This window comes from Uloborus diversus, chromosome 10 (genome assembly GCF_026930045.1).
Source record: "Uloborus diversus isolate 005 chromosome 10, Udiv.v.3.1, whole genome shotgun sequence".
Taxonomy (NCBI): domain Eukaryota; kingdom Metazoa; phylum Arthropoda; class Arachnida; order Araneae; family Uloboridae; genus Uloborus; species Uloborus diversus.
This window is the reverse complement of record NC_072740.1, coordinates 127,033,872-127,052,996: the sequence shown is the minus strand read 5'-3', so window position 1 is coordinate 127,052,996 and position 19,125 is coordinate 127,033,872. Positions and strand designations below refer to the sequence as shown.

Here is a 19,125-nt window from a genome sequence, read left to right as displayed (position 1 = left end):
GAAATCGAAATGGCAAAAAGTATTACACCAAAACCAGTGATTATGTTTTTCAAATGGAAATGTGAATGAATTGATGTGTATTATGAGCTTCTTGAATAAATTATAGTGATGTATCCTCCTCTGACACGAGACCAAGTTTGAATGATAAATTTAAGACTTTTTTGTACTAATTTGCTCCAAACCCATAGATAAATACAGAAATGAAGTTTAAAAAACTATTTTAATAGTCATTTTGGATAAAATAAGCGTCTCTTGCAGGAACGACAATAAGATATTAGTGTTCTAAATCAGAAAAAGGAATATTTGAGTAGAAACTGATAATCTCCTAAAAAATACAATATTTGAAAAATTTTCAGCAGCATTTTTTATAATTTTCTACTGTAAAAATGATTAAAAATAGTTTCACTTTCCGCATGCACGTTATTTTCTTTTTTCCGAAAATGCTATTTCCATTTGACTATGAACAAGCATTGAATAAAAATCTGTCAATGAAATATCCTTTTCAGTATTTTCGTCTACTAACAAGAACGTTAACTAATACCGTGCAGTATTGACACACTTGCATTACCTTCCTTGCAAGTGTTTAGTTTCTCCTGAAGCGACACTGAGACTGAGGAGGGTATAGGTATCGAAAAATGAATGACTAATACATTAAACATTATGATCTTCAACGTTTACTTTTGTTCTAAAGACAATTTATTTCAGATCAGATTTTATTGTTGCCAAAAATATGAAAATATGATTAGTTTTTCGGACAAAAAACCATATATTATGTAATTGACGTATTTTCAGCATAAGAGTTCTGACCACATTGGAATCGCGCTTCCAAGTTCGCGCTGTTGAAGGATTAATAGTTCACATTGCAACGCTGGTATGTACAGATATACTTCTATAGAAGTAGCTATTTTGAAAGTAGTCCTAAGATTCAGCTATCACATGGAGCTTTCTCCCAAAGGATTGTCGAAGGGCTGATCTCCAAATCTTTTGCCTTGGAATAGGGAAACACCAAATTTTCTGCTGACGACAAGATTAATCGTCATTCCGCCCAAGACAATGCCCAGGAACAACATACCAATAGTTAATCCAATCACGCTACCTGTAAATAACAAAAAAATAACAATTAAGTAGGTTATTTAATAAAATATATTCACAGAGCACAAATGAAGTTAATCGCACAATGACTTGAGACTTTGATAAACGAATGCGTAAGTTCTCCTACACAAGATGAAACTTAGTTGAATCAACTTTCGAATAGGCAGTTATCAGGAAGTGTACCCCGGTAGAAAAGAGAAGGAATCGTCCGGCGTCCTTCACACGAAAATCAACTCGTCAGACAAATAAGGCAAATGTGCCAAACCATTCTCATCCCGATGAATTGAATCAACATTTTAGGTGATTCAACCTTTCAAGACATTGCCAAGCCCTCGCTCTACTCTCTCGTAAACTTGTTGAGTCAGCTCTGTTCAGATATAACAGCGTAGTATAACAGCTGCTCTAATATATTCCTCTTTGTAGAAGAACAGTTGATTCAACTTAGTTTCCTCGTGTGAACAAAACGAAAAACGCAAGTCGACTATTTGACTGGTAGGTTTTTCGAAAAATTGATTTAACTTACCGACACGTGAGTAGACCTGAGATTGAAATATCAGTACTATGCTTTTGCCTTTTTCGCATTGAGGCCTGTAGTATATTTAGTGACTAAGTAAAATGATAGTTCGCATACGCATAATAGCAATCAAGTTAGTAATTTTAAAATAATTAACATTTTGAAACCACATTTAGTATTATTTTCAGCATAGTGACCGACTGCAAGGAGATTCGACCAATTTTTGAAAGATACCATGGTCGTCCATCCCTGAAAAAATCGGTTCGATAGCAGATTGTATTTCATATTTTATCTTGAGTAAAACTAACTGTTTTATTACTGGTAGTTCATGAACAGTTTATTTAACGCAAACCCAGCAAAAGAATCAGGTGGCTTGTGGAACGAATAGGATTGAAGATTAATCGTCTGTCCGCATAGCAAAAGGTTCACACATTGCTCATTTGTAACTACAGTAAACTCTCGATTATCCGTGGAATTAAGTGGCACAAATGCCGCGGATAATAAAATTCGCGGATAAACCGCATGAAGGCTAAAATGAAGGACTAATAAGGTAAAACTTGTTCTTACTCAAAAACTCGACTGCATTGATGCATAATACTTTCTGCAAACAGTACAGTAAAAGTTTTTCGTACTTTTGCCCAACAGAACTTACCATCAATAAAGAACGAATGCATGCACGATAAAGAAAACGCAATAAATAAATAAATAAACAAATCAATAAACAAATAAAACAAAAATATCCGAATTTAAATTTACAATTTTTCGACAAGGAAAAAAAAAACAGCTTTTTGTATTTGCTTTTTGCTGCAGAAATACATGTTCCTGATTGTTGATTGACTAGCCGATAATCCGCTCCACGGATAATTGGGAGTTTACTGTATAAAAAAAACTTGGTACATTTTTCTTTAAATTCATCTATCACTTTTTGTGAATTGTGCAGTAGTTTGGAAAACATAACTTTTCGAAGACGGGTGATTCAGTTTTGCTAACCCTGTTTGTAAGATTAGGAAAAAAATTCAAATTCTAATTTTTTAAACTATGAAAACATTTACTTTAAAGGTGCTCTTATAAAGGACATATACTTTGAACTAACTTAAAGGAGGGAGTGAAGAGTTTTTACTAAAAAACATTCTGTTTACATTGAAACCCGCAATTGGCGAACACTACATCTTTAGTAAGTCGTATTGAAGTAAACAGACTTTAAATCTCATATTGAGTAGATCGGAAATCCTTCTCACAATGATCCACTTTTTCCCCCTACTATGGCGAATTTTATTACTGGGTCCGTTTACATTTACCAAAAAACTGGCTCCTTGCAGGTATTTTCAAACCACGATAAGGAAAATTGTGAAAAAAAAAAAAAAAACGGATCATTGAAAGAGGAGTTACCAAGCTACTAAATAACCACGTGGAAAGTGGCATGTTTCAGAGATAGTATTGATCAGCTGCAGGTTGCATCGTAAACGGGTACTATCGAAAACCCACACGTAACAGGTTTAAGCCTTTTCTCTGAATTGTTTTTGTAAAAGAGCCAATTAGGGTTTAAATTTACCCCCAATTGAACAATGTGATCGGACTCTAAAATATTGTTTTGTGATAAAGAACGAAAAAATTCCGTTTCACATTTGAAATTTAAAAAGTTTGCTAATTTTTATCAGCTATGTAAAATGCATTTCAGGGCTGATATATAGTCAGTAGTTCAATGTATTGCTGAAAATCGATACATTGCATGATAATTAAAAGTAATAAGAACTCACCTTTTTAACAAAAACTAAATTAATAATACATGCTGATTTAAGAATTAAGTCATCACTTGTTTTTGATGTAAAAAATGACTTATTTTTAACTATTCTTCGTAGCGTGGGACAACTTTTCGGTATGAAGTTGCGTTTACTTTGGTGTCTATTCTCTCACATTCAAGTTATTAAAATCTGTAATTCTACTATTTATAAGATGAAAGTCAAAATGTTTTCAGAAACTGAAGTATGTTAAAGAATCCACTCAACCAACTTTTACAAGTTACTGAAATTCACCTAAACTTCTTTTATTTTTTGAAAACTGCTCTACAACGTGTCTTGCGTTATGAAGGGACGTTTTAATGTTTTTTTCCTTTGTCTTGTGAAACTGTCTTCTAAACCATTGCTTTATTTCCTCAAAAACTTTTATGGCGTGTTTCATGTTATGAAGGTAGTTTTTCTTGTTTTATCTGTAGTTAAAAAACAATGTTTGAATGGAAATATATTTTTTTAATAGGTACTTTATTGCAGTAAAATATGTGAAGAGGCGATTTTCGAAAAAAAAAATAACAATAATTTCAAAGGAGCATTTCAATTCGTTTTACTTTCTTTCAACTGGAACCAGTAACGATTGTCATCAGTGTTATTCTGTAATTACTCATAGAACTTATTTTGGAAAATTTGGGAAAGTTCCATTAATTGCTCAATAATTGATATGTCCTTACCTTGCTTGTAACCTGTTTCTGGTGCTTTTAAGTTACGGTCCCCAGAGAATTCATTTAGGCCTTTAGGTTCCACTTTTAATATCACTATCTGCAACATAAAACGAAAAGGGGTTATTTCTACGTATAGTTTCATGATCATGGGGTCTTGGTTGCACACGATAGAAAAGATTATTACAGATGATGGGACAGTGAGTAAGTTGACACGCAGGCACATGCGTGCAGCAAGATCCTTCGTTGCGCAGACAAGTCAAACTAAAGTGCTTGTGACGCAGATGTCATACTAGACAATCGAGTTTTTGAAGCGAAAATGCATTGCTATGATACACAATGCTACTGTTCGACCAGCGATGAGATGAAAAAGAAAACATCCGGTTCACAGGAGGAAACGAGAGCGTCTATTAGTTTGCAGGGATGCCAGTAAGCTGAATTCGAAGCAGTGATAGTTCGAAATGAACAAAACACGCATTTACCTTTTTTTTATTTCCCCCCTTGCTAAACTTACTTAGATATGATCGTAATAAATGCTACTTGCCAATTTTCCTCTGAAAAAGGAGGTCGGACAGTAACATGATTGCCTTGTTCATTTATGTTTAGTGGGCACTTTCAATCCTCTAAATTAGTTCTAAATGCAAACTGTTGATCGGGGGCGGCTTAATTCTTCGGCTTATAACCCGTAAAAGCATCGTTAAGCAAGATAAATCGGAGGAAAAAACCCGATAAATATTTTGAAACAAAAATTCTGAAGTATAAGTTAGGATTGGGGGAATGTGTGCATATCAATCTGTCAACCCCTAATTTCTTTGTAGGGAAATAATCAGACGAAAAAAAAAAACTTTTTTCTTTTCTTTAGTTCAAAACATCTTGTCAAGGACTTCTCATTCCCATATTTAATCGTTTGAACGTATAACGATTATTTTAACGATGTTTTTTAAGTATTTGAAAAAGTTTTAGCATTAGTGATTAAAACATTTGTCCGAAATTCATTTTTACACAAAGTAAAAAACGAGAAATTTAAAATACTTTTGAGTATCTTTATAGTTTATTGTAAAAATGTTAAGAATGAAAATTGAAATAAATTTCTCAATGGACCTAAAATGACGAATCTAACTGAATGATGAATTGGACAGTCTGATTGAATTTACAAATCCCTGAAATTTAAAGAGCACATTATTTTTCACGTAAAGGAGTGACAGCAAACGATTTATTTTCGTTACATATGATTGTTTAGGAGTATTACATCTATTTTTTTTTCAATGTTAATACTTTTTGTTTTTTGGAAACGATTAAAAAGTTTTAAAAAAGTTACTAACTTTATAAAACTTACCATTCTTTATATATTTTGTCTCAAACTAAGTGCCTTTATAAATTACAATGTAAAAATAATCTTACTTTTTTTTCCAATCTTTTGTATTCTAAATTTCTGTAAGACCACACATTGCAAAAGCTTGCTCAAGTTCTAAACTTTCCGATTAAAATATTAAAAGTAATGAATTATTTAAACATAATTTTTGCGGCAGATAATAGTTTTATATTTTCGTTAAAGATTAAGTTAGTTTTGAGCTAATAATTTTTCTTCAATAACAATTCACTTTGGCAAACTGTTGGTGCATGAAAAGAAGGTTCGTTTAGGACGAACCTGTATTTTAAGTTACATTTCAACTATCCTCGCCAGAGCGTTTCTATAGTCAAGTGGCAAATGAAATCGTTGATAATTCCCGAGCTGGGAGATAATACTCATGACTATGTATTAAGGTTGTCCCGTGCACCACTATGTGCGGTTCAGTTTAAATGGGTAAAAAGGAATTTTGAAGTGCAGCTAGGAAAACTCGACGCTTGATTTAACTCTTAGCTCTTAAGTCGTGAGGTTACATCATGTGGATATTTATCTCGCTAGTATTCTGTACATCTGTGAGTTCAGAATAAACCATAAACAACGAATGCCTGAAGTATAAACGAACGAAAATTAGTGGTCATTAAAAAAATAAAATGGTAATAAAAAAACAGCACCAAGGACTCGAAAAATATCAATATGAAGAGGTTTCAGTTATTGTTTTGAAACATTGAAGTACTATTTTCAGCTTTTGAAAAATGCATCAAATCTGTTCTCTCTCTCTCTTTTTTTAAAAATTGAGAAACTAAAATTGAAGATTAAAGTTTTTGAAGTTGTAAAATCAATTGTGCACACCTAGAATGATAAACATTTGTATCATAGTAATTAAGCGAAGGACAAAATTGAAATTATATTGATTGAAACTCAACTCAAATTAATTGAGCTGTTGGTCTGGACTTCGTGATTCAGATATATACAAGTCAAAAAATGAATTTAAGATCAAAAAAATTTCGCTAAGATATGTAAGTTTAGTGTAGGTAGATGGAAAGATGGAGTAAAAACACTCTTTTTCCACATTTGTGGTATTTTTTGAAATACATTTCCTTTTCCAGCAAGTTTTCAATTGTAAAGTAACTGGTTTCAACTAGCTTAACTTATTCATCTGGAATGTTACTAAAAATATGTATTAATTTTATTTTCCCAGCTATTTTTGATGTGAAATTTAGGCCTTTGTCATTTACCCATAAATACTGTTTTCTGGGGTTCATGGTTGATACTGAATTTTCTATTCTTATTTTTTGAAAGATTAATTTTTGATGTAAATTACACTTTTGTGTGTATTTTACATACTTAGTGTGCAATTAAAAATTGCATGCTATTTTTCATTTTAAATGATTTCAGATTACTTTTCGTGAATTCAGCAGTTTGCATGCGACATTTCGACCGCAGGTTTAGTATCTTTGGTGCTGAACTCCTTAAGCTTTTAAACTGATGGTGCATATTGCACTGCAATTATCTATTGATGAAATCAACATCATGATAAAATAAGTGGGAAAAAAACAGAAAACCAGGAAAACAATGTATATAGCTGAAACTTGGTAGCTACCTAAAATACATCATTTTAAATGAAATGTCGAAAGTCTCCATCGATCCCACTAAGCGAAAAAATTTTATGCAAGGTAAAAGTTCAAAAAATCAGTTTCCGGCACCCATAATCGGTAAAGTGTTACCATAAAAAGAATCCGTTCAAAGTTTGAAGTATACAACTACGTGCAAGAGAGGTTTTTTTTATGTCTATTTCAACCCTCTTGCATGAGAATTACGAGAACATCAGAAAAATTGCATTCAAATCAAGCACAAAAAAAAAAAAAAAAAAAAAAAAAATACAGAAGTTTCTTTTCGAGCTTTTTTAGTATCCTCATATAAGACCCAATATATTTTTTTTCTCCTCTTTAGTAACTGACTTTTGTTTAAAGCTAATTTAAAAACCAGCTCACGATATGTAAAGGTGGAAGAATAAGAGAATACGTAGAGAACATGCCTTGCCTGCAATCTTCGAGCTGAACCGAACCATTGCTTCGGTGCTAATAAACACGAAACTGCAGTCCTCGGATGAAATGACTGAGCTGGCGGTGTATTTCATGTAAGAGAGAACATGTATTTATATTTAAAAAAAAATATTTTATACGCAGTTTAAATAATTAGGTATTTTTACTGCTCAGACAAACTGCACCGATTGGTCGACAATAAGATATTGGCATCTGTTGCGATTTATGGTTGATTGTTATTCTCATTTAAAAACCTCATATGTTTCATACCTAATTAAACTGTCACTGAGCAAAAATAAAGGAAGAAATAAAAAGTAAGTTGTTGTGAAACCAAAATACACGATCTCATATGAGGCGTACTGTGAGGGTTGATGATCCAGCTCTATCATAGTTTTCTTTTTATTTTTTAAATTTGCGCTACATTGACTCTGACTGCTACTCCTACTCCTTCACCCTAAAACACTTATGAATCTGACTGATTTTCATAATGTTGAAATATTTGAGGAAATTAAAAAAAAATGAAATAAATCGGTTCAAAACCTACCTTTTCCGCAGTTTCAACTCTTACTACGAAGTTTTCATTTGCTACGGCCTTTTGTAACTTATCATATGCGTCTTTCAGAGTGGTAGATGGCTTTGAAAACTTTGTCTTTATTGGAGGATTGTCAAGCAGAAAGAACTCTACGTACATATAAGCACTACTGAAGGTTACCTTTCAAAAAAAGAAAATATTGTTAAATAATAGGAGAGTGTGAGAACAAAGTGAAATTGTTAAGATAAGTTACCTTTTTCAAAATGAGCAAACTGAAAACCTGTTTTAAAAATTACTCAAAATAAAGAAAAAACATTCTATATAAAATAAACTTTTGCATTGGAATATTATTTTTCGTTTTTGGCAGTAAATTTGTATCTTCAAAAAAATGGGGAAAATTGCACATTTTTTTGCATGAGGAAATTGAAAATACAATATTTTTCTCTTATGAAACATTTTCTACTTCATTATTACAAATATTTTTCATCAAATGAATGAATATAGAAACGCGTAAATGAATGAAGTAGTAAATAATAAAACAATAAACGAATCAACAAGTAAGTAAATTATGTATGAGAAAAATAAAGTAATGTATAAAATAGTGAATCAGAATAACAAAAGAAGCGAATGAACGAAAAATAATTGAATCAATAAAAGAATGAATTAATGAATGAACATGTAAATTGTTTGATAAACAAATGAATAAGTAAGCAAAATATTTGTTTTCACTTTGCCCTTTCAATTTGCCTAACATGAACCATGGATGTAGTAATAGTACTCTACCTCCATGACGTGAACATGACAAACTGTATTCAACATTGAAAATCAAAACTTGCCTAATATTAACTAAATAAGTACTGCAATGGAGATCAGTGGATGTCGATTAATGTGTAAAATGTTACTTACAAAAATTGCATTGTTTATAAGAACAAGAAATAAATATTTTTTAAAAACCCGAATGTATTACAATATGTGTATCATATTTTAAAAAATGACTTGTATTATTATATGCCTTGATCTTTTGAGCTATTTATATTTCGACTGGCATCAACTTTATATTTATGACCATAGTAACAGAATTACTACATTGCTGGTCACACAAAAAACAGCACTAAGAATGACCAGAGGTATCACAACAAATATTATTTGGAAGATGACGTGTTGTACAACGATCAAACGATTTAAGTAACAAGCTTTTGTGACGTAAAGATGATGAAAAAAATATTCTCGCAGCTGGTGAGCTAAATTAATTTCAGTGACCAATTTATAGGTAACATATCTGCCTCCAACTTGGTTATCGACTATTACAGACTAACAAGCCCACAAAGGTGAAACTGCAGTCTCTGGATAGTGTCGAAACATGCTTCAAATTTTGATTTGTTGTAAATCAAGTCACACTAAAGTAATTACAAGGAGAACCAAATCCAAAATAAAAGCTCGAATAACGTCTCCCTTTACGTGGTTCAGTCACCTTATTTCGAGTTATCAAATGCACTTTCTATAACTATAAAGCAATGGAGTTTTGGTTCCGATCTTATATTGTTTATATACGGTAATTTCTTTTGGAAATGGCAATTTTGCAACTAGAGCATACATATCAGGCTGAAATATATATATATATATATATATATATATATATAAAGCTTCAGAAGCATCTAAGCACAGCTATTAGACCTATTGGATTCACGCGACAGTCGCGTTCTTTTTAAACAAAATCTTAGAGTAATACTTCAGTTTTAGCATGTATAATGTAAAACTCAATCAAACTTGATTTTATCCACTCTAGAAACAGTGTAAAAATTGTCCAGATTTAAAATGGATGTGCGGGAACATTGGTCTATTTGAGATGGAATTACCTAATAAAAAGTCATAGGAAAATATAAACGGGTAACGTAGGGTACAGTAATAATTTACAATAATGATTAAAAAGGTGAATTGGCATACCTCTTTAACTGCAACTCTATGTCTGTCGATATCTGTCGCATTTGCAACAGCACGAGTCACGAACTGTCTGATGAGCTTTTCATAGCCTTTTAAGGATTCATGAGCTATCAAAGAAACAAAATACAAAGTTTATAATGTTTAAGTATGAATTTATATACAGCTGTGGGAAGGTAAAGAACAGTATCTGCAAATTCTTCGCTTTTCATTTTTTAGCGTTTCTGTTATGCACTGTTCTTTACTTTAGTGTACAAGCTTGCTTATTTGGTTTCCACTGAAAATAAAGCGCGAAAAGAGTGTCAAATTTCAACATTTCACGGTTTTTAAAACAAAATAAAAAAAAAGTTTCTTCAAATATCTCAAAAACTCATTTCTGAAGATACTTCCTTCTGAAATGAGTTTTTGAAGATACTTTCATGAACTATTTCTGAAGATACCTTCCCATGGCAGAATACCCTAACCATTTATCGCAAAAAATTTTTATGTCTTAAAAACTATTCCAATGAACTGTTGAAATAACCTTACGTAAAATCGCTATATTTTGTAGGAATTTAAACAAGAAATTGTGTTACTGGAGAGATGTAGTTTTCAGTGATAAGCTTTACTTTTCCGTCATTGCTAATGCCTCCAGGTATATCTGCGTGGAGGTAAAGATGTCACCAGTATCTTGCATTTTTTAGTGCAAATTACGCTGCCGTTCCAATTGATCAGACAATCTCCGGAACTATCGGCTGAAATAGCCAATCATCATTTGCCCTTTTGCTAGATATTCTAATGATACATTGACGATAGCATGATATCGTGACAAGTCACTTTAGTATCATTTAGCAGCTAAAAAGACACGACCACACACATATCATTCAATAATAATGTGTACAAGGATGTAATGGCCCTCTTTGATTTGGCAGCTCACCAGACCTTGCTCGTACAGTGCACATTTGATACACAATTTGAATGCATATTCTAGCATCTCGATACACACGGTGTTTGACAAGTCCTGAACGCATGTTAAAAGTTCAAGAAAAGCAACAAATTGTCGTATGAACATGCAGTTTACTCTATAATACTTCTTTAGTTCATGAACTTTTTATGACATCGTAAAAAAAAGAAAAAGAAAAAATAATTAATTATGAGTAATTTACATTGACAGCTGTATCGTCACATTAACCCATTCCCGGCCACACAAACATAGAAAGATGTGATAAAAATGTGTAAAACTTATTTTTTTTTTGTTCATAGTTGACTAAAAAAAATATTTTATAATCTTACATGTTACAAAATGCTGCAAAAATGCAACACTGGCAAGAAGCGTTATCATCTGCTTTGATGCATGAAATGCATTAAAACATTTTGAATGGAGTGATACAGAACATTTGTTGCACGTGGTTACATTTTGACTACCACAGTGTTTGTATAACCTTATTTTATTGCCGAAATTTTTCTCAATTATGTACTTAAATTCGTTATTATTTTCTTTTTTTTTTCAAAAAATAAATTTTGAAGCGGCGAAGGACGTCTAGGACTTAGAAATTTAGATAGTGAGTTTTGATTTTCGGCTTAGTTTATTTTCGGCGTTTTGACAAATTAAAATACTAGTGACCTTTGACAATCCAATCGAATAATATTAGGATCATTATACAGTCGATAGATTCTCCTTGCATTTACTTTTGCTAGGGTAGACCGACCAGTGAGTGAACACCACCCAGTGAATGAACAGCGCGTCATTTTTTTAAAAAAATAAGTTCCCAAAATTTTTTTCTAAATAAATTCACTACAAAAGTGTTCTTTATTGATATTCTAAGTTATCTGACACTTAATTGGTTACTTTGGATACGTATTTTTTTCCTGAAAAAAATTTGAAAGTTTTACTGCCGTGAATCGTTCTTTTTCTCTTTTAAAATAATAAGGCTGGTTTCGCGCAAGCAATTATTTTGATAAATATTATTTTTATTGATAAATTTTATTTTTTAACTTTACGAAAGAAAATTAAGTATACATATTTAGGCTATGGATTTAAATTGTTTCAGTCAATGCAGAATGCGTAGATTTTCGGGTAGAGGGGTGTTCAGTCACTGGGTACAAAAAATTGCGAAAACCCAGTGAATGAACAATGGCAAAATTTCTTTTGATTTAAAAAGAAATTTGAAGTTTCTTTGAGATATTCTAATTTTCTTACTTATTTGTAATGCAGATAGTTTTATATGCTTATTAATTTATGTACTAGTGGTACCCGCACGGCTTTGCCCGTAATAGAAAAATTAAAAGGTCTTTTGGTTCGCCTGTATATTTACAAATAATGTATAGTAAATTTTATCGCCAATTGGCTTGTACTCATGTTACGGTTCCACGTTATGATAATTTCGTATCTTGCCAATTGGCTTGTGCCCATGTTACGGTCCCACGTTATGATAATTTCGTAATTTACTCGTCCATCTTATAATATTTTTGTTCTTAAAATTGGAATAGAAAAAGAACCACATCGAATTTTCGAAAAATCGCTTCGAGGTGCACACCCCCATGCTACAAACTAACTTTGTGCCAAATTTCATGAAAATCGGCCGAACGGTCTAGGCGCTATGCGCGTCACTGAGATCCTGACAGACAGAGAGACTTTCAGCTTTATTATTAGTAAAGATTTCATTATATATTTTATAATTTCTTTATTTTTGTCTTTGTAAACAATGCACTTTTTACTGAGCTTTATCTTTTATCTATCTATATCTCTATCTGTATATTAACCTACCTACCTATATCTATCTTCCTATATCTTTATCTCTCTTGATAGATAGATAGAGAGATAGAGAAAGAGAAATATATATATACAAAGAGAGAGAATAGATAGGTAGATATGTATGTATGTTTGTATATAGATAGATAAATAGATAGAGGAAGATATAGAGATAGAGATATAAAAAATAAGAGGTAAATAGATATATAGGTAGATAAATATAGAGATAGAATAGGTAGGTAGATATATAGATCGATAGATTTGTTGATAGATAGGTAGATAGAGAGACTAATATAGAGATAGGTAGATAGACAGGTAAAAAAGCAGGTAGATAGATAGATAAATAGATTGATTAGGAGGAACGGTAATAGATTGGTAGATATTTAGATGTACAGACAGATAAATAGGTAGATAGTTAGGTAGATAGACAGATAGATAAGTAGATAGATGTATAGATAAGTAGATAGATAGATAAATAGATAAGTAGATAGTTACATATATATAGATACATACATAGATAGATAAGTAGATAAGTGGACAGATAAGTAGATATATATAGAGATAAGTAGATAGATAGATAGATAACTAGATAGATAGATAGATAAGTAGAGAGATAGATCTATAGATAAGTATATAGATAGATAAGTAGATAAATAAGTAGATAGATAGATAGATAAATATATATAGATAGCTAGATACAGATAAGTAGATAGGTAGATAGACAGATAAGTAGATAAATAAGTAGATAGATAGATCGATAGATAAGTATATGGATATATAGATAGATAGATAAGTAGATAAATAAGTAGATAGATAGATCGATAGATAAGTATATAGATAGATAAGTAGATAAATAGATCGATAGATAAGTATATAGATAGATAGATAGAAAAATAGATAAGTAGATAGATAGATAAATAGATGGATAAATAGATATAGTAGTTATATAGATAGATCTCAAAGAAACTTAGTTTCTTTTTGAATCAAAATTTATCATGTTCATTCACTGGACCAATTTGTGTTCATTTACTGGTTCGAGGTGTTGATTCACTGGGTCTTTGTGCCATTTTTTCTTTAAACACCTAAAAAAGTCGGAAGCGGAACCATTTAAGTTCCCGCGATTTTTTAGAGATATTTACATAGATCAGTTAAAATGTTTTAGCTATCACAATCTGTATAGTATAGAATTTAAAATTACTGGTCGGTCTACCCTACATTAAAAAAATAGTAAATATCGGCTACCACCAATTTTTGCTCTTTTTCTGAATGGGGAGGACTGCAACAAAATTATCAAGGACTATCTACCAACTCCATCCATAAGATAATTATAATTGGATATTAATTGTGGTAGCTTCTAATATGTTTCTTATATTTCCTAGAGTATATTTTCACAGATGTTGGGGAGGGGAGAAGGGGGGGGGGGGTCGCCAATGCATCAGTTGTTTCCAATGCTGGCTACCGAATCGTTATCCCACCTAGGGTAACAAATTTTCCATTTTTTTCATCAAAGGCCGTGTCATGTGTTCCTCATTCAGTTCATTCTTCATAGCTTTTACAGATATTATAGGGAAATTTCCGGTTCTGTTTTCCCTAAATGTTCCTGTTACACAAAATTCCACACTGGAAAAATTACATAGTAGGTTATGAGACGTAAAAAAATATCAAAGAATGCTACAAGATCATGTGAAATTTTGACTTATTTCAAAAGATTCATCACAACAGGCTGGAGGTTGGACAATTCAACTGATACTGATTGTATGCTTTTGGGCTTCATTGCAAACAGACCTCATATTGTAAGATGGAGGTGATTTTTTTTTCCACTTTCTTTCTCGTAAAACTTTTTTTTTCCTTCCAGTTTTTTTCCCCTCCCTGATTTTAACATGACTTGCTAAAGTTCAATTTCACCAGAAACATTATTTGGAAACAATGTCTTTCATTCAGAATCGCATCATCTTAACTCTCGTCATCCGTAATTTCATCAGCATCAGAAGGAATAATAACTAGGTCAGAATGATGAATTTTATTATTTTCTTAAGAATTGTCGAAAAATTACTAGCTTCCAATTTATTGAACTATTCAGTGGCTTCATTCAAGGGGTTCTTCGAAAGAAAACAGAAATAATGAAACGAATTCATAAAAATATCATTATGAACTTATGACGTCGAATTCATGTCACATTATGCTAGTGTTGCGTTTTCGCAACATTAATTACAATCTCTAATTATGCATAAACAATAACAGAAATGAGCTTATATAATGCAGTCATTTTGCAGGGAAGAAATGGTAGTTTTAATCAATAGTACTGTTTTTAAACTATATATGCGTTGCCAACTATGAGAATTAACAAAAGTTAACAAATCTTAGCTATTAAAAACACATTATCTTTAACTACGGATTTTAGCAAGAAATAAATATAACTTACTGATTAAAAAAATTAATCGCAATATTTCAAACTATTGCAGATAAAATGTTTCATTTGTTTTCATTGATTAGATAAATTTTATAATTAAAATAAAAAATTGAATTAATGTTGCAAAAACGCAACACTAGCAGTGAATGGATTAAGAAAAACAATCGTTATGCAAAGTGCTTAATAATTTTATTAAACAGAAAGCAATACCTTTCATTACTCAAGTTTAATGTGTGCACCGTTTGTGGACATGGGATGAACTTGAGTAACGTTCAGATATGGTTTGAGCAACATACGGTGCACACATTGAACTCTAGTAATGAAAGCTATTGCTTTATCTATATATATATAAAAATGAATGTTTGTCTGTATGTCATCCATGAACTCAAAAACTACCCGGCAGATTTGACTGAAACTTTCACCGTTTGTTATTTTTGGTACTGGGAATGTTTATAGAACAGTTCGAAAAAAATCCGATCGATAGTTTCTTTTTTATTCCAATTTAAGTCACAATCCATTGGATAAATACGAATAAAATTATCGGCTGCAGAAATTAATTCGCGTGTAAAACCTCATTGATAAGAAGTTAGCTGTTGCCATTTTTCTTGAGTTTTGAGCAAATAAATTCTTTCTTTATTGTTTTATGGCTTTTCATGCAACGGGGGGATTTAAAACTTTTTCTATTTGATATTTTTAGCGATTGATTGATCTTGCAAACTGCGTGAGTACAAAATTTGAGTATAGTCACGGCTTCACTTGATACCTGGACCGATTATTATAAAAATTGCTATTTATATGTATTTTTCCATGGAGAAGGTGCATAATATGCTCATTGAAGCCACTCGCCACCAGGTGGCACTGCAGAGTAGCAATTTCTGCCCCGTTCAACCGATTGTCATGAAAATCAGTATAATGATGTATTTTTTTGTTGGCGTAGCAACGCGCGTCGGGTACAGCTAGTGTTTGATAAAATAATTAAACACATCACATGCCGTTTGGTTTTCCAACTATGACAATATAACCATCAATGTTAACTACTTATACAATTACACTTTTTACCTTTTTTTACGATGTTATAAAAAAATTCTTGAACTTGTGAAGTACCTATTACGGCGCAAACCGCGTATTGATACTAGAATCTGTTGCTTTTCTACGACTTTTTAAAACGTGTAACAGTGTTTCGATTAATACAAGCTTGGAGGACAAAAGTCAAGTTCAGAATTCATCATATCATCCCACAAAATTAAAGTGTTCCTATATTCATATGATTTAATTGTTCAAGATGGATATTATTTATACTGGTAAGTGCTTTTTTTCCCTAATTTAATTACTCTATCTGATAATTAAACAATATTTAAAAAATTTTTTGAAGATAAACGAAGGAATTTTTGTTCTTTTTTAAACCTTTCAAGTGATGGTAATGATTTTACCCGTTTGTACCCGGGATAAATTTTCTGCTGCACTTTACCAATTATTAATAAGGCGTATTATAGTCAGCACACTGTAGAACAACTTTTTTTTTCTCTAGAGTACTTTCTTTCGAGTAGGGATTTCTTTAAAGAATTATTGAAGCACTCAAAGCTTTGGGTAAAAAAAATATGTTGTACTCTAGTGTGCTGACCACAATATGTCTTATTATTAATGGGAAAGCTGCAGCTACTATATAAAGAAAATTTAGCCCTGGTACAAATGGGTACAAGTCATTGCCATCACTTGAAAGTTTTGAAATAGGCAAAAAATCCTTCGTTCATCTTTAAAAAAAAAATTAATATTGTTTAACTATCAGATAGATTAATTAAATTAGGAAGAAAAAGGCGCTTACTAGTATCAAAAGTATCCATTTTGAACAATAAAATCATATGAAATTAGGAACACTTTAGTTCCAGACATCATTTCATCACACAAAATTAAACTGATTTATTCAATTACAAACGGATACGTACCTTTCAACCTTATTACTCACGAGACGGAAGGGAGTTAGACATAAACAAATAACTAAGTATCATGTTTTGGTTTATTGTTTGCATTATCCCAATACCAAAGTTTAGAATTTTGAACGTGACTTTTCTCCACCTAGCTTGTATTAATCGAAACACTGTGCGTGTCAAGGAGTTTTTGGACACCCCCGTACTGTCTAACTTGTTAATCAGTTGCTACATTAGTCGCAGCATATTACAAATAGCGTAATAGACACTATGATTTACCGAATATCGTAATGTATTGCAATGCAGCATAAACTTATGATGTTTACTGCTGCGACTTGATCAATGCTGCCCTATTGACAGTATTATCTGAATTTGAATATTTGTGTTTTTCAAGTGCAAAACAAAAAACCTTGCCTAAGAGTTCCAAACTTATGATTCAACCTTTAACTGGTTAGATGATTCTTTTGGCAACGCAAGCGAAGAAGTGGGGTGCATGTAATCTCAAAATTACATTTATTGTGCATTCCACAAATTTAAGACATTAAAGTAGCAAGCTTTTCAACTACATTTCCATTATTTATTTTTAAAAAAAATTGAGCTAGTATAATATGGCTCTCTTAAGTTGCGCAGCCTTTTGCAACGTTTATCTCTTTTTGAAGTAATAGGGTAGAAAAATTGATGCTGAATTGAGCTGGGTTGATTTCGTAGTAGTCTTGCAAAAGTATTCAAACTCAAATCCGTGCAAATAACACTCCGTCCTATGTCATTTACTAGCCCCCCCCCCCCCCCCCGCAAAAAAGAAGATAAGCATCATCAAGATCATTGCTCAGCTTACCAGAGCCACACCATATATTAAGTAAGATTCAAATGTACTTATAAAGCCATATATGTAAACATTACGAAACGTTTAAGTGAAAGAGTCCGACCTTTCTGAAGTGAAAGGCACCCACCAGAATCGTCACTTCACCAGTTAAGGGTTAAACATTGTGCGTTTCAAATATACAAGGGTTGTTTAATAAGTACCGTTTGGAAATAAAAAAGAAGAGCAAATACAGATAGAGCAAAGAAATTTATTGCACAAAAATCTACCACTCTTACCCTAATTTTCGACATTGCTCTCGTGATTTTCCAAGCATTTGTTATAGCGTGGTACAGGTTTTTGTATACCTATTCTTAGAAAATTGCCGCCTTGTAGTCAACCATGGGATAACAGGTTCTCTGAGCTCATCATTGACGCTGGGCCATCGACCGCCAAGGTAAACTTAAGATGCCAAAACAAATGAAAGATGCTGCGTCCGAGTTCAGGGAAGTCCGGAAAATGTTCATAAACGTCCCAGCCAAAGCCCTGTAATTGTCCTAATGATTGACTACACAGGTGGTAACATTCTACGAATAGGTTTTCAAAAACTTGTACAACGCTATGACAAATGCTTGGAAATCACGGAAGCAATGGAGTAAAATAACGTAAGGGTAGTAGATTTTTCTGCAATATATTTTTTTAATTATCTCTGCTTGTTCTTTTTTTTATTTCAAAACGGGACTTAATTTAAAAACATCCCTCGTATGTAAATTAGGTGCCTATTATTTTCTTATTCATTTTTGAACACTATAGTTCAACTTATTTCCACTGTAGACTTTTAATTCATGTGGTTACTAGTTAGGAAACTGAGGATTAAAAATTAAAAGAGTTTAACTCTAATGATAGAACACTTACCTGGAAAAGTCAATGTTAAATGTTTGGAGTAAGATTCATTATAACATCCAGTTAAGTCGTAATTGTATTCTTCCGGTTTAGCTTTAACAAAATTGTAAAAATTCACTACTGCCATATTCTGTCTTCCAAACCCCTAAAAATGATAGAATATAACATTTATATTAAAAATATAATGGGCGAACAACACAATGCAATTAAGGTGCTTGAAATTATACAGGGTCGATCATCAGATACGCCAGATTTAATTTTTAATTAGACTGTTAAATGTATGGTAATTTTTAAAATTGGCACTTACATTCTTTTTGGACCACGATGTCTGTCAAATGGCCAAATGCGAATGTTTTTAGAAAATTTTCGAAGGACATTTCAGTCAAATCGGTTTGTTTCTTTTTTCAGTTCGTCGTTTATGATTTGTCAGCAAGCGCTCCAC

General features: G+C 32.0%; 2 protein-coding genes across 2 annotated transcripts in view; both read right to left on the bottom strand.

Moving 5' to 3' along the window:
- Positions 1-660: 660 nt before the first annotated feature.
- On the bottom strand, positions 661-8,151 carry LOC129231809 (uncharacterized). The gene is made up of 3 exons (XM_054866186.1): positions 7,990-8,151; positions 4,068-4,155; positions 661-1,096 (listed from the first exon to the last, which is right to left on the bottom strand). The coding sequence occupies exons 1-3, from the start codon at positions 8,134-8,136 to the stop codon at positions 933-935; spliced, it is 399 nt and encodes a 132-aa protein (XP_054722161.1). The 5' UTR covers positions 8,137-8,151; the 3' UTR covers positions 661-932.
- A 1,583-nt stretch (positions 8,152-9,734) lies between these two features.
- The window catches only part of LOC129231172 (uncharacterized), a 227,175-nt gene continuing 217,784 nt past the window's right edge, over positions 9,735-19,125 (bottom strand). Inside the window, exons 11-13 of the mRNA XM_054865420.1 lie at positions 18,696-18,828; positions 9,922-10,025; positions 9,735-9,833 (exon numbers count right to left, since the gene is read on the bottom strand). Coding sequence (XP_054721395.1) covers positions 9,735-9,833; positions 9,922-10,025; positions 18,696-18,828 — 336 coding nt within the window. The remainder of the gene's footprint in view (positions 9,834-9,921; positions 10,026-18,695; positions 18,829-19,125) is intronic.

What these genes read in the sequence shown, in the direction of transcription:
- LOC129231809 (XM_054866186.1), bottom strand. Translation starts at nt 8,136, where the DNA reads ATGTACGTAGAGTTCTTTCTGCTTGACAATCCTCCAATAAAGACAAAG. An exon ending in GAGTTGAAACTGCGGAAAAG is followed by an intron (nt 4,156 to 7,989) that starts GTAGGTTTTGAA and finishes TTTATGTTGCAG; the next exon opens with ATAGTGATATTAAAAGTGGA. An exon ending in AGAAACAGGTTACAAGCAAG is followed by an intron (nt 1,097 to 4,067) that starts GTAAGGACATAT and finishes TGTTATTTACAG; the next exon opens with GTAGCGTGATTGGATTAACT.